This window comes from Parambassis ranga, chromosome 8, assembly GCF_900634625.1.
Source record: "Parambassis ranga chromosome 8, fParRan2.1, whole genome shotgun sequence".
Classification (NCBI taxonomy): Eukaryota; Metazoa; Chordata; class Actinopteri; family Ambassidae; genus Parambassis; species Parambassis ranga.
Window position 1 is genome coordinate 15,212,566 of NC_041029.1, and position 13,595 is coordinate 15,226,160.

At 41.5% G+C, this 13,595-nt stretch overlaps 1 protein-coding gene across 1 annotated transcript in view; it reads left to right on the forward strand.

Moving 5' to 3' along the window:
- The first annotated feature begins 440 nt into the window (after window positions 1–440).
- Window positions 441–13,595, forward strand: part of mei1 (meiotic double-stranded break formation protein 1) — a 45,178-nt gene continuing 32,023 nt past the window's right edge. Inside the window, exons 1-10 of the mRNA XM_028412203.1 lie at window positions 441–581; window positions 1,294–1,417; window positions 3,212–3,262; window positions 4,361–4,434; window positions 5,447–5,552; window positions 9,253–9,462; window positions 10,716–10,894; window positions 11,440–11,554; window positions 12,658–12,777; window positions 13,436–13,535. Of these exons, the coding sequence (XP_028268004.1) occupies window positions 441–581; window positions 1,294–1,417; window positions 3,212–3,262; window positions 4,361–4,434; window positions 5,447–5,552; window positions 9,253–9,462; window positions 10,716–10,894; window positions 11,440–11,554; window positions 12,658–12,777; window positions 13,436–13,535 (1,220 nt within the window). The remainder of the gene's footprint in view (window positions 582–1,293; window positions 1,418–3,211; window positions 3,263–4,360; window positions 4,435–5,446; window positions 5,553–9,252; window positions 9,463–10,715; window positions 10,895–11,439; window positions 11,555–12,657; window positions 12,778–13,435; window positions 13,536–13,595) is intronic.

A 13,595-nucleotide genomic window follows, 5' to 3' on the forward strand; every position in this document is an offset into this window, starting at 1 on the left:
TATCTCACCACCTAATCCTTTAAGATATTATTTGCTACAGAGAATAATAATAAGAGAGCAGCAGATGTTTCTAAACAGCAGATCTACTGCCTCTGTTGATGTAATAGATTGCACATACGCATGCGCAGATCACGTGGGACTCCAGGTAGGGACACACACTAGCTAGAAGCTAGAATCACAATATTCATCTACTACACAGATATATATACAGAGAGTATGGATTTCAGTACAATTATACAATATTTAATTAACCGTATTGAAAGAACGTGTGTAACATTTGGCGGATACGTGTACATTTTTAAAGGAAATGTATGCTAATAGGCGAGTTTTAGCTAGCATCCTAATTAGCTTGTTCGCATGCAAATAGCTAATTGTGTCTTTCGTGGGCGTGACTTTTTTAGGAGTTTATCGTTGATTCAAGAGGTGAAACGACCGCAGAGATGAGCGCGGATATCATTTATGACAAGATCCACTTCAGACATGACTCGAAGTGGAGCGGCCGCCTCGGGCCGGCGGAGGGCGGCGGGGTGCTGCTCTGTGTGGCCTGCGTCATCAAAATGATGGAGAGCGAAGAAATACCGGTGAGGATCATAATGATATAAAAAAATACCTCTTAATTATGTAAAATAACCGTCAAACATGGGTGTGTTTAACTTTTATGTAATGTTAACTGGTCAGCCACAACATTAAAGCAAGTGTTTGAGAAGAGAAATCCCGTTTTGAGGCTGTGTGAAAGGGGTAATTCCTCCACTTACTCACCTTCCTTCCATACTGGCCAGGCCTCCTTTTTCCTGTTGGTGGAGAACAGGTGCAGCAAGCTGTGATGATGCAGTGTGTGTTCTGCAGCCGTCCTTCCATTGTTGTTTACAACTGGACCACACAAGCTTAACATTTACTTTCCACTCCTGTCAATGAATTTTGGTGCCTGTGACTCACCTGTCACTTGTTTAACAGTGGCCTCTCCTGGGAATAGTTTTTGTAGCTCCTAAAGACTGCTCTATCTCATCTTCACGTTCTTTCCCTTGTCAAAGTCACATCTTTTTTTCCCCTTCTTCTTAAAATACATCATTTTATAGAACCAACTGTTCCTCTAACTGTTGCTCCTAATATATCCCACACCCTGTCAAGCACCATTGTTCATTGATGTTAATGCTGTGGCTGCTCTGTGTATGCAACTCAGGATTCTCCAGGAGATGTATATAAAATTTGCATTAACCTATTGATTTCCCCTGATGCACAGACTATATTTAACCTCCTGTATCTCGCTCTCTTCTTACACTCTGCATGGTACAGTCGGTGAGGAAGTCTTTTGCCTTGTCTGGTATCAGTGCGATGCTGAAGAGTTCTCCGGGGGCCCTGAGAGAGCTGCTACGACAGGACCACAGAGTCTCTCTGCATTTTACAGCTTTACTACTGGGTGAGAAAAAAAGTAGCACATCAAGAAGGTCTAGCAAGAAAGGGCTTTTACGCCCCACTTGTTATCTCTCTGGAGGTAGGCTCATGAGTAATGTGTTTGGAAGGTCACTTATTAATTTAAAAAAAAAAAAAAAACAAGATGCATCAGCAGCAATCAGCACCTCTGGTTGTGTTAAGTGTCTCACTGGCTCAATGTTCTTGTCTTCATTGTCATTCTATTCTTGTGCGAGTGCTGCAGTTACATTAAAGATCTTATCTCATCACTCAAATGGCACCATATAGAAATGGATAGCTGCAGTTCTCCATGTTATAAGCATTACATGCTCGCTTTGTGAGGTAGAATTAAAACAGCGCACTGATTTGATGGTGAAATATGCAGAAATTTAATGGGTAATATAGTTTGTATGAATTATATATGGGGATATTCATGACAACTGTGTAAAATCCGAGTTGTTTAAAGTGTGCTGGACTCATCTTAACTAACCCACTAACTAAAAAACAGTTAATATGAGCTGCAATTTTTTCTGTGTAAATATTGTTTTTGACCTTGGAACAGTACACTCCTTTAAATACAGTGTTGTCCTTTTTATACTGCTTTAAATGAGTTGAATAAAGCAATACCATCCATAGATTTATGAGAATCTTTTAGTGTAGAATCAATTAGTACAGCGCTCATGCTCTTACCTAAGTCATTAATATTATGACAACCACCCAGCGAGCCGGTGAGATCATGCTATAATATGTACAAGGACAGTCGTTTTATTAACCGTGCACTGTGGTTAATACTTTACTGCCTGTGCCAGTACATTATCCTTCCCACACTGAATTGCTGAGTACTGGAGATGCTAAAAGAATGGCGCCTTAAATAGTGCTGGTGCTACCACTGTACCACTGCTGTAATTAAATTTCCAGTGTGTTTTATGATACCCTATCATTATCAGATGACAGAAATGATCCTTCCTACTTACTGTTTGAATATTAGTTAATCACAGCAGGCCCGAGCCATTTGAACTCTGAACAATTTAGCGCATTGGGAGGATATGTTGTAAACCCGTGAGCCAGTAAAAGCTCTGACTAATGTGACATCAGAAAAGGCATTACAGTGGTGGTGGGAGGGTCTGCTAAAAGTGTGCTTCACCATGTACCAGTGAGAGGACAGTAAAACATCTGTTCGTCCTCCAACTACACACTGTGTACATGCTCGTTGCTGTTTTACAAACAGTCATTCAGAGACATTAAAACTCTGCTAAGGGTCGCTCTTTGGTTAGCTTTGCTGCTTCTTCCTGTTTCTTTTGGGAATCGTGAGGTTTGAATTCCCTGTCAAATGTTTATGATCCATAAGAAACTGTCTGCTGCAGACAGTGACTCCCCCAGCTGCCCCTGCTTGGTACCAGGCAGCTCTAAAAGCTGCTGGCAGCTGGCAGTACTGCACCAAAAGTCCAGTGTTACTGCACACTACAAGGTCTGTGCAGAAATGCTGAGGTACGGTTGTAGTCTTAACTTTTGGTGACAAACGAACACTGAAATTTGGAGGCAATTAAAAAATATTTTACCTGCCATGGAGTTTGAAAAGACTAAAGTAAAAATGGCACTTCTGGCAAGGAGAAAGATGCCAATAACTTTTTAATGGGTTTAAGTGCATTTTGAAACCCTGCATACACCCTCCATTCAGGAAAACTAATGCAAGGCCATTTTGTCCCTTTTTTTTTATGACACTCTACGAGAGTCCTGTAAATTGCAGTGGGTTTGTGTGGAGTGGGCTTTTTAAATCTAGTCATTGCTTTTCTGTCCTTAGGGATGCTTCAAACCGAGGAGAACTCAGTCACTCTAGAAAAGGTTGACCAAGGTGAAGAGATGCCTCTTTATGGTTTGGTATGGTTTAATGTGTGTGTTTGTGGTTCTGTGCATGTGCAGTTTTATTTGTACAAACTCACACACATTGTCCTCACATAAACTTAGACACAGTTGTGAATACATGCACAGTCTTTGTGTGATAGTGGACACTGCTTGTAACTTATCTGTCTCCACACTATATTAACATTTTCTGCAAGTTTTATCCTCAGTCTCTCACTGCTGCATAGCTGCTCTTTGTATTAAATGAAGGATTAAGGCAGCTATATGCAGATTTTTCTGTAACCTCATTGTGAGCCACTCAGCGCAGTCACAGTTTTTTAGAACTCAGGCATATTTGGCTCATTGCAGCCTTTCAAAATGCATAAAAAATGTTTTGGTAAGTGCAAATGACAAAATGATTTTATGGTCGCTGTCTTAACATGCCTTAGGGACCGCTTTGCTGTAATAGTTGGTGGAGTGCTTAAAAATTGACACTGCTTCTACTCTTTTGCACAGACAATGTGAAGAACACATTTCCAAACTCATTTGAGTAGAGTGAATAATATGAGGAGTGATTGGTAAGTTTGTGGCCTAGAGTAGAAGGACGTGACTTATAAAGCTCGGAAAGTGTAGATGCCGGTTTAGTGGTCAAGCAGACTCAGAGACAACCTGCTATTTCTGAGGACTGTGAGAGGTTTTTGTAGCTGTGGATGAGCTGGTGGACGACCTGGAAAACGGTCACATTTTTGATCTTCACTAAGAGAAGGACGGAGCTCAGTGGTCACCGTTAGGACAGTGATAATAACGTCTTTCTCTTTCACAAGGCCACAAACTTATCATTTGTTTCCTATCTGTGTGTGTCAGGAGAACTTCAGCTTAATGAGGTCCTTGGTTTTAGCTGAGAAAGGCGATGACACCAGATCTTATGTTAATGAACAATATGGAATGGTGGCGGCGTAAAATGACTTCTTTCACAATCACACTTGTTCCCAAAGAAAGATAAAACTCAGTGTGAAACTATTCTGAACTGTGATGTTTAATGAATGTGTCTCCTTGACGTCTGCGTACGCTCATACATGTATGTGTGCGTGTGTGTTTTTTGTCTTGTCAGTTCTGGTTCAGCTGCTCTTAGAGCTCCAGAGTGAGCTGTCATTGCACTTCGTTTTGGATGAGATACGCAAACAGGTAAGACAAACACTCTCACAGATGTGTAGAGAAACACTCATGTACACATACAGGAACATCATAAAATTTTTAACAGCGCTTGTGTAACCAACATCACATCCTCCCAGGGCTGTTTAGTAAACAGGCGGCGTGCTTGTCTCCCTCTTGCTGCCGTTGTGTCACCTCAGGGGGAGACAGTTGTGGAGATGTCTCGTTCTGCAGCTGGTGCTGCAGGTGGAAAATAGTAAAGCTGTGTGTACTGATGATGACAGGAAGGTATAACACCAGGCGGCTCCTGTTTCTGTGACTAGAATAGAGCCTGATTAGACCTTTTTTTATTATCTTTTATTTAAAGAACCTTTTGTTGAGAGTACAGAGTTTTAATGTAGTCTGATTAAGAGCTGGAAGAATGTACTGTGTATTCTTTTAAGTTAAATGAATTACAGCCATCTGCTTTAGTTCAGCCTGGAGTTTTTACTGAAGATTGAAGTGGCACCTTTTGCCATTTTCTGAATGTTTCCCAGGCTGCCTGGTGTTAATGTGAGCTTTAAAGTTGTGTTTGTATTTTGGATTTTGGATTTTTTTAATTAAAATTATCATTGTTCTCATTGTTATAGAACAGCAAATGTTATCTGATCTGTAACTGCAGCTTTGATAAAAGACAAGAAAATGTCTTTTATTTGTTGATTCTTTTACATCTCACACTTCATGCAGTTAAACATTCTCTCAAGTGTCTCTAATCTATAAAAACTCAAGGCTGATCTGTTTCCTCTCACAGCTGAAATTGGGGATGTTTTCACACTATGTGAACAAAACGAAATGGGAACCACTGCAATGGTTCAAAGTCTTAACGCTGCATTCTACTAGATCTGCAGATGACCATCGTTTGCATTATTGACTAATCAATCGTTTGTGTTCTGACATTTTATGGACAAACATGGAAAATGGTTGCAGCTTTAAAGCACATAATCGGAATATAATGAGGGTTTAAATAATAACTCTGTGTGTGTAATTTTCTACGTTCTCTGTCCAGGTGAGTGACACGGCCAGCGTGAAGCGTCTCCTGCCTATGTTCAGCTTCTTGGGGAACCTGGTGAACGCGGCACCTTTTGTTGCCAATCATCTGATGACCCAGCATGGTGAGACTGACTACACAGGATATAACATATACCCCGTTCACACTGGGGAAAAAAATCTGGAACTTACTCTGTATATTACGAGGCGCCACCTAGTGGTTTGGAGGACAACAAACACGCTGGATGAAGCCGGATTGAGTGCGGACACAAGTGTGTGCTAGCCAGATTTGAAAATAGGTGTGAACGCATCCAGCTTAAAGGCTGTCTGGGCTCAATCCTACTCTAGCTGGAATGACTTTCTCCAGTGTGAACGGGGCCATAATGCGTATGGTCTTAAATAGTGGGCACAGTCAATATTTACTATTGACTGTACTTGGAAATGTTGACAATCTGTAATTGTCTGAATACAGGACTACATTCACAGTCATTAAACTGTGTCTGTGAGCTTAAAGTACATTCTGAACTCATATGTCATTAAATTTTAAAATTTTTTTACAGTGCTAATCAAACACCCTCATTTTGAGGATATCAATTCCTTTTCTGAGATCTGACAGGATTTGCTTTGGTCACTTCTAAAGCTTGCAGTTGAGACAAGATCAGGTCAGGTTTCACATCTGCCGTCTCATCTCTTATTCATGACTTTACTGTGGTGTCTGAAAAGAAAAGAAGGGAAAAATTAAAGTGTTGCAGGGTTGATTAATCTCAGCGGCTGGGACTCATGCAGGAATGTGTTAGAAATATCACAGCTCACCTCAAACAGAAGAGGAAGATGTGAAAGAATATCTAATTTTCTCTGCAGCCCTTGTTCTCTTAGCACAGGGTGATCCACAGTACAGCCACAGTAGCCTCGACTGACCTTTTCAGTTGACCTTTTTTTAATTATATCCCAAATGCATAAGAGTAGTTGCACTGTGACCACGTTCAAATAACAGAAAACTATTATTATTTTCCTAAACGTTCTCATTTAAGTCTCTCGAGCTGTTGTGACCACTTCACTCACTGCATTGATTTAAATTCTGTCTGCATTCATCCAAACCTTTTCCCCTGAATTTCCCTATATATGGGCACAGTTCTTCAGCATAAGTGAGGCAGAGCTCCTCCTATACACAGCTTCTATAATCTCTCCTCTGACCACCTGTACAGCATCTGTCTGCTCACTGAACCATTTCTCCACTCTTTGATGGGCTTTGTTAATCGAGCCTGTGCGTGTTGTTTATGTCTAGGTCACGCCTGAGTGCTTGTCTTTACAGTCACGAGCGCCAAAAATGAGCAGTTATATTTTACTCTGCTGCCTGTGTCCACCTCCCATGTATTTTCATGAGCTTTACAGACTCCCCTGAGCAGCTGCAGGTAATGCCGGGTTGTTGCGATGCTGATGTAAGATACAGACAGGCACTATTGACTGTGTGTGACCGTTTGTAACCTGTCACTCAACAAGTCTCTGTGGGGCTGTTTGGACTAACGACAGCAGCACGACAATGACAACACAAGCCCAGAGCAGCGAAGAGATTTTTTTTCTCTTTTTCCGACTCTCTCTGTTTAACTGATTAACCCCTTCTGTTTTTCTCACTGCCTGAAATCAGTCCTTTATTTTCTCCTTATCTTCCACACACACCCCCTCCTCCTCCTCTTCCTCCTCTTCCTCCTTCTCTACTGCACTCTTTTCTGCATTGCTGGTGTGTTACTCCCCGGGGTCCTGACTGAAGAGTGGATACAGACAAAATGAGGGAGCAGGGAGGGAAAATGAATCATTAATGAGATAAGGAAAGACAGAGATAACAAGAGAGATAAGAAAAGGAGAGGACAATAGTATTTAGAAAAAGTGTTTCTCACAGGTTGAGATGATCAGAGATCTAAAACAATTAGGCGATGAAGGACATCATTTCCCCAATAGGACAACACATTAAAGAAACATATACATTTTGGGAAATGTATTTATGTTTTAGAAGCTTTACCTTAACTATGAGTATAAAACATGTGTTGACAGCAGATGACAAAATGAACAGCACCATGGTGGGACTGCATCACAGGAACCAAGGCAAACATATATAAAGCCGTGGTTCAGCAAAAGACAACAGTTTAATCTTTTAGTTTCTGTTTGCCTCCCTCTGTGTTTTTCTGTGTGCGTCATAAACAGCAGGAAGGCTTTTATTTTCCATCTATTCTTTCCCATTCTTACATTACCATCCTCTGCCTGTGGAGGATTCACCACCCTCTCCTCTTCCTCCCTCCTCTTCTTCACTCTCTCTCTCTCTCTCTTTATGCCTGGCTCTCATCTTGGCCGCCTCATATATTTTGGTTTAATCAAACATGTCTGGGAGCCTCTCCTGCCTCACATGGGTTTTGATCTGCTTCACAGAGCAGCTGGGCTCGAGCTCAGCTCTCCTACTGTGTCATTCTGTGTCTTTCTCTCTCTCCGAGTTGCTTCGGCTCCATCCAGCGCTCTTTAACACCGTTTATGCCCCTGCTGTAAAGTCACAGTTTTATACATATTTCTCTTTCCTCTTTCTCTCAGGCCACATATGTTTCTGTCTGTGTCTCAACTTCCATTATGTGTGTAATACTTTACTCTCAACTTCTCTTAAATCAAATTGATTCTTTTTTCTCTGTGAAGTTAGATCATTCAGTAGTTGAGGTTCTTACATTTGTACACACACGTTTTCTATAAGAGATGTATTGTCAACCTGACAATCAACATTAGCAGCACTGTGGACTCTATATAGGGACAAAAGTTATATAAGGTTTCGTGGGGCTCACAGTGGAGGCTCTGGCTGTCTCTGGCTTGCCAGCACCTGACTCCACCTAACCTCCTAAAAGTCCAAAAATGGACAAGGTGATGCAGGAAGTTGACGCCTAAGCAAAGCAGGCAGCTCAGGATTTAAGATGGCGGTCACCTGTTTCTCAAAGCATGCACGCCCCTAAATCTGCATAACTGTAAAATATAAAGTCAAATGTGTGAGTATTATAAAATTCGCCCCCTGCATAGTTGTCTATAAACTCTCTTTTGTATCAGGCTGTAAACATGTTGTAAAATTGTCACATTTTAACATGGAGGCTCGTTGGGATGTACTCGCCTTTGGAGCCAGCCCCAAGTGGCCACTTGAGGAACTGGAGTCTTGGTCACAGTTTGTTTGTTTTTTAGGAAAGAAAAAACATGTCACAAAGAGAAATTCCATGACTTGCAAATGTGCTCAAACAAAAATGCATGTATCCTCATCCCCTCCTGTCTCCATTGTTCTTTTTTTGTCAGTAACACGGTGCAGGTCTCTTCCTCCCTGCCTCCGTCCTAAGCTCTCACTCTCTGGCACTTTCTCTCCGCCTGCACCAGCCAACTTGTTTCTTACAACCTTTTTTTGTTTGCATCATCCCTCTCCGTGGCTGCTTCACTGCCCTTTATTTTTTCTTCCTTTTGCTTCTTGTGTATCTAAATCATGGTATTTCTGGCAGGCTGTGTACCTGGCAGTCTGTAGTTCTTCTCTGCTGAGAGAAAAGGTTCCAGTCCTGCTGCTGTGTATTTTTTAATCTCCCACTTCTGCCTCCCTTCATTTTTACTCCACTCTCTCCCTGATAGCCAGAATTCAGACTCTGCCTCCAATGTTGGCTCTACCACTGATAAACTCATTGACTAGATTAAACACGCTTTAATAGATGTGTCGCCCCTAAATCGATAATAATAATTTATTTTTTGCAGTGGCCCAGTTTTCTGTGTCTTGTTATCAAAATCTGTAAATTTTGTTATCTTTTTTCCATTACTGCCCACCAGCTGTCCTGTTGAACCACCTGTGCTCAGCTTTACTGCACCCAGATGAAGCCCTGAAAACTTCATTCATAAACGTGTGGCTCCAACTGCTCGGGACACCTGGAGGCTCAGTAGCGCAGTGCCTGCCCGTTGCCATCAGGGACAGATTGTGTAACCTGTTGCTGCAGACATTAGCCAGTGCCAGCTCGCCGCAGCTCCTCCAAACTTGTGGAGGTGAGAAAATTTTTTTTTTTATTTTTGTATATATATAAATACATTTCCAAGTATTTCCCACAGATTTGGAATTTACTAATTATTATAGGGGGTGCTGCCTTTCACCAGTGAACTCACAGAGGCTTGTACAGTTTAGAGAGTGGGACATGTGTTCACGGATTGTGGCTACCTTGTGACTGACAAGTTGCTATTGTACAGACTTATCTCACTCTTTTAGCTCCTAGAGGCCAATATGGTGATGCCAGACTGGTCAAGTCAAAATAACCGATATGTGATGCCATGATGCATATGTGCGCTTACGTTGTGTGTTTGTATGCAGTCAGAAAATTATCATTGACTTAAAGGTAGGGTAGGAGATTTCATTCTGATGCACTTTTTGTTAAATTAGTGTAACTTCTCTTTACAATCCGATAGCAACCGATTAGTTCGGCAGTTTCGCATTAAAACGAAGAATATGAATCATCTGTGGAAGCTATAAAACACTAAAAACATCAGCCAATCCTCCGGGTGGACCCTGCATGGAGTATAAAACAAAAAATAAAAAAATAACAGAATTAGTAGCTGATTATTAGCTTGTTTGGAGTGGTTGGGTTCAGTGTGTATAATCGGTTATGTTATTTGTTATTTTGGATAATTAGTGTCCTGCTTAGGCCACTGTTGTCTTTCATGTTAGCTCCTTCTTGGTCATGGACATTTCCACTATTTATTGGTGTTATTAATAATAAAATGAAGTTGTTTTCTTTCCCAAACCCTCCAAATCTGCTTAAGGCCACATGGAGAAAGAGGAGGGATTATACTGAGATGAAAGACTGTCGTTATCTTTTAGGGGTTTTGAGTTATAAGCACAATAAGCTCACCAGTGTGCGCTTTGGTGATAACAAGGATGGTGGTCGACGTGAGGTGCAGAGAAGTTATTGAATAAAAAGGCTGAGGTTTGTTTACATCATTTTTCAGAGTAAACTAAATGGAGCTGCTGTTTTCGTCTTCCCCTCTTGTATAAAAATGACTGACTGTGTTTTTGTTTTATTACATTGTTCCCACATTGCTAGAATAGAGAAGAAAGCCTTGTTTTTTTTAATAGCTGTACACAACCTGTGTCCCTTTAAATTGGTAGTATGGAAGGGCTTAGTGGGCTCACGTGCCTCAGTGCTTGTTGATTACATTCATTAACCATGACACGTCTAAATAATTGCATACGCATTCATTTTTAAAAACGTCAGAACTATGTCATCTGTTTGTCTTCTCTCCGGCAGGTTTGTTATGGCAGCTTGTGCAGCTGGGCGAGGCAGTGTCAGTTCTGATGAACTGCTCAGGCGGTCAGATCGCAAGTGATGAGAACCAGGACGTCCTCTCCAACAACAGCCAGACCCTCAGCCAAAACCAAGAGCAACAGCCCCCTGACCGCTGCCCTCTGCCTCTCTTACTGAAAAAGGTCTCTGTCCAAACATCCTGCTCCCACCCCCTAAGACCTGCATTCTGACACTGATGATAATCATAACAAGAAGTTCTAATCCTGGATTAATGTGCCTTTGAAGGGGGATTTAGGGGGTTTTATCCTGGACAAATATTTGTGCTTCATGTCTGGGAAATCGATGTGTAGATTACATCGGGTTAGATTTTCTCAGTGACGACTCACACTACAGCACCGCTCATGACGTTAGGAGGTGTTTGTAGGTCAGCAGCTCTTAATAGAGATGTAGGTGATCTAAATAATCACCTACATCTCAAAAGATAATTTATCCCACCAAATAAGTTGACAGTTTTGCGGTCATGCATAATTCAGTTAAAAAACTCATTTGAAGTTGCACAGACAAACATGGTGGATATGTATTGTCCTGAAGATGAGAGCCAGACAGTCACTGAGAATAATAACTTGGCAGCGTTGAAGAAGTTACGTCCCTCTGCCTGTAAACACAGAGGAAGGCCTCTTCATTTGAGTGGAAGATTCTAAATGAGCCTGTTAAATGTGTCTTTCAGTTGCTGCTGAGCGGTGATGAGACTTTGCAGGTGACCAGTGCGAGGTGTATTGCGTCTGTTCTGGCTCATTCTCCCAGTCAGTACAGCGCACCTTTCATCAAGGCGAATGTACCCGGTAACACACACACAGCACAAATAGTTCCCTTTACTCGTTGCACTTCGTTCTTGTTTGGCTCCCTCTTTTTGTCTAAATTTGCTGTTTGTGTCTGTTTCTCTGTATTTCTCTCTAGTTGTCCATTCTGTTTTGTGTTTTTTTGTGCCACAGAACTTCAGAGGCTTTAAAAAAAAAAGAATTTTGCACATGAAAACATTACCCTGTTTTGGAAGTGGCTTGACAATGCTACATCCATTCATTCAGCTTTGTTCTGTACACGATAATGGAGACCTGAACAAAAGTATGTTCATATAGTCCATATGGTAATTTTTTTGGTTCCATACCCATCCCATTAAAGGTAGGGTAGGAGATTTCATTCTGATGCACTTAAATTAGTGTAACTTCTCTTTACAGTCCGATAGCAACCAATTAGTTCGGCAGTTTCTCATTAAAAGGAAGAATATGAATCATCTGTGGAAGCTATAAAACACTAAAAACATCAGCCAATCCTCCGGGTGGACCCTGCGCGGAGTATTGGCTGGTTGTCACTCTCTTCCTGCTCTGCGTGCACCAGAGAGGTACGTGCATGATGGCCGAAGTCACAGACCGCAGCTCGTCTTCAGGTGATGCACGTCCATGTGATTGGGAGGCGTGGCTTCGGGGTGAGCTCCGAGAGAAAGGGGCGTGTGTTTACTTTGGAAATCTGGCTGACTCACATGAGTTTTCAAAATCTCCTACCCTACCTTTAAGCTTCTGTAAAGTGTGTTTAAAGCTGTAAAGAGACACAGACTATTTTGTGCTAGGCTCTAAACATGTTTATTTTTTGCTAAAAAGCTGGACTCACTTTCTGAGCCAATGCAGGTCCCTATTAGCTTTATTTTTTAACCCTGGATATCATTATCTGCGTGCCAGATACACAAAAATAAGCCTCACAAAATGCTCTAACTATCCCTATTGCAACAAAAGCAAGCATCCACACATTTTGCACTGTCAGACATTATACACATAATAAGAATCACCAATCTAAGGTTCATGTTTTTGGAGTGTGAAAGGAAACCAGGACACCTGTTGTCTGTTTTAGCCCAAATTAAAATATATATTTTTTTATCTCCATGTCTTGTTAGGGTTTCTGTTTGACTGTTTGGCCTGTAGGAGCAGTGATGTACTGCTGTGGGCTGTCTACCGCTGTCTGCTGTTGCTGACTGAGGAGCCACTTTTCTTCTCCCAGTGTCACTCTGTCTATGGTGAGTCATGCCTTTATTTTATGATCTGTTAACACATAATGTCTTATGGATGCACAGGCAGCGTACAGAGAGACATCTGCATAGTGTAATGTTTCAACAGTGACGGAACATTTTTAATAAAGTTGTAGAGATTTTCATTCACTCGAGGCATGACAGTTACATTAGAAAGGAAATTAGATTAACAGATTCTGCTAAAGTATGTTGAAATATTCACAGGGAATCATTTTCTAGCTCTGACACGTGTGTGTGTGTGTGTGTGTGTGTGTGACTGTACTATGTTTGTATGCTTCTACTGTTCCTGCAGCACCTCAACACCACTCCAGGGAAACAGGACAGACTTAATTTACTAGTACGCAGTATATCTGCTCTAACCACTGCTTGTTGCTATTAGCTCCTCACTCTGGGTCAGTATGAGCATGGGTTTTATTACGGCGGGTTCTGTGTAGCATTAAATTAGCAGCATGTACCTCTGCCACTGTTTGCTTAACACGCCTGATAGTGAGTGTTTGTGTGTGTGTGCATCCTCTATATTACCTGTCACTCCGGTTAATGTAGTAGGTTGTAGTGTAGGAGATATCGCAACAAAACTTTACTAAACAAGATTGGACAAGTGCCCGCTCATGTATAACGTTGTTAGTGTGTTTGTGTTGTGTGTCAGGTATCGAGTCCCTGGTGCGTAGTCTGAAGGAGGCTCTGCAGCTGACTCAACTTGAAGTGCCAAAACAAGGTTTTCTGCTTCTCGCTGAGATGTTGGACAGGTGAGACTGCTCTTTTTTTGCTCCAGTGATTTAAGCATCCCCAATGCCAAAATAATTTCC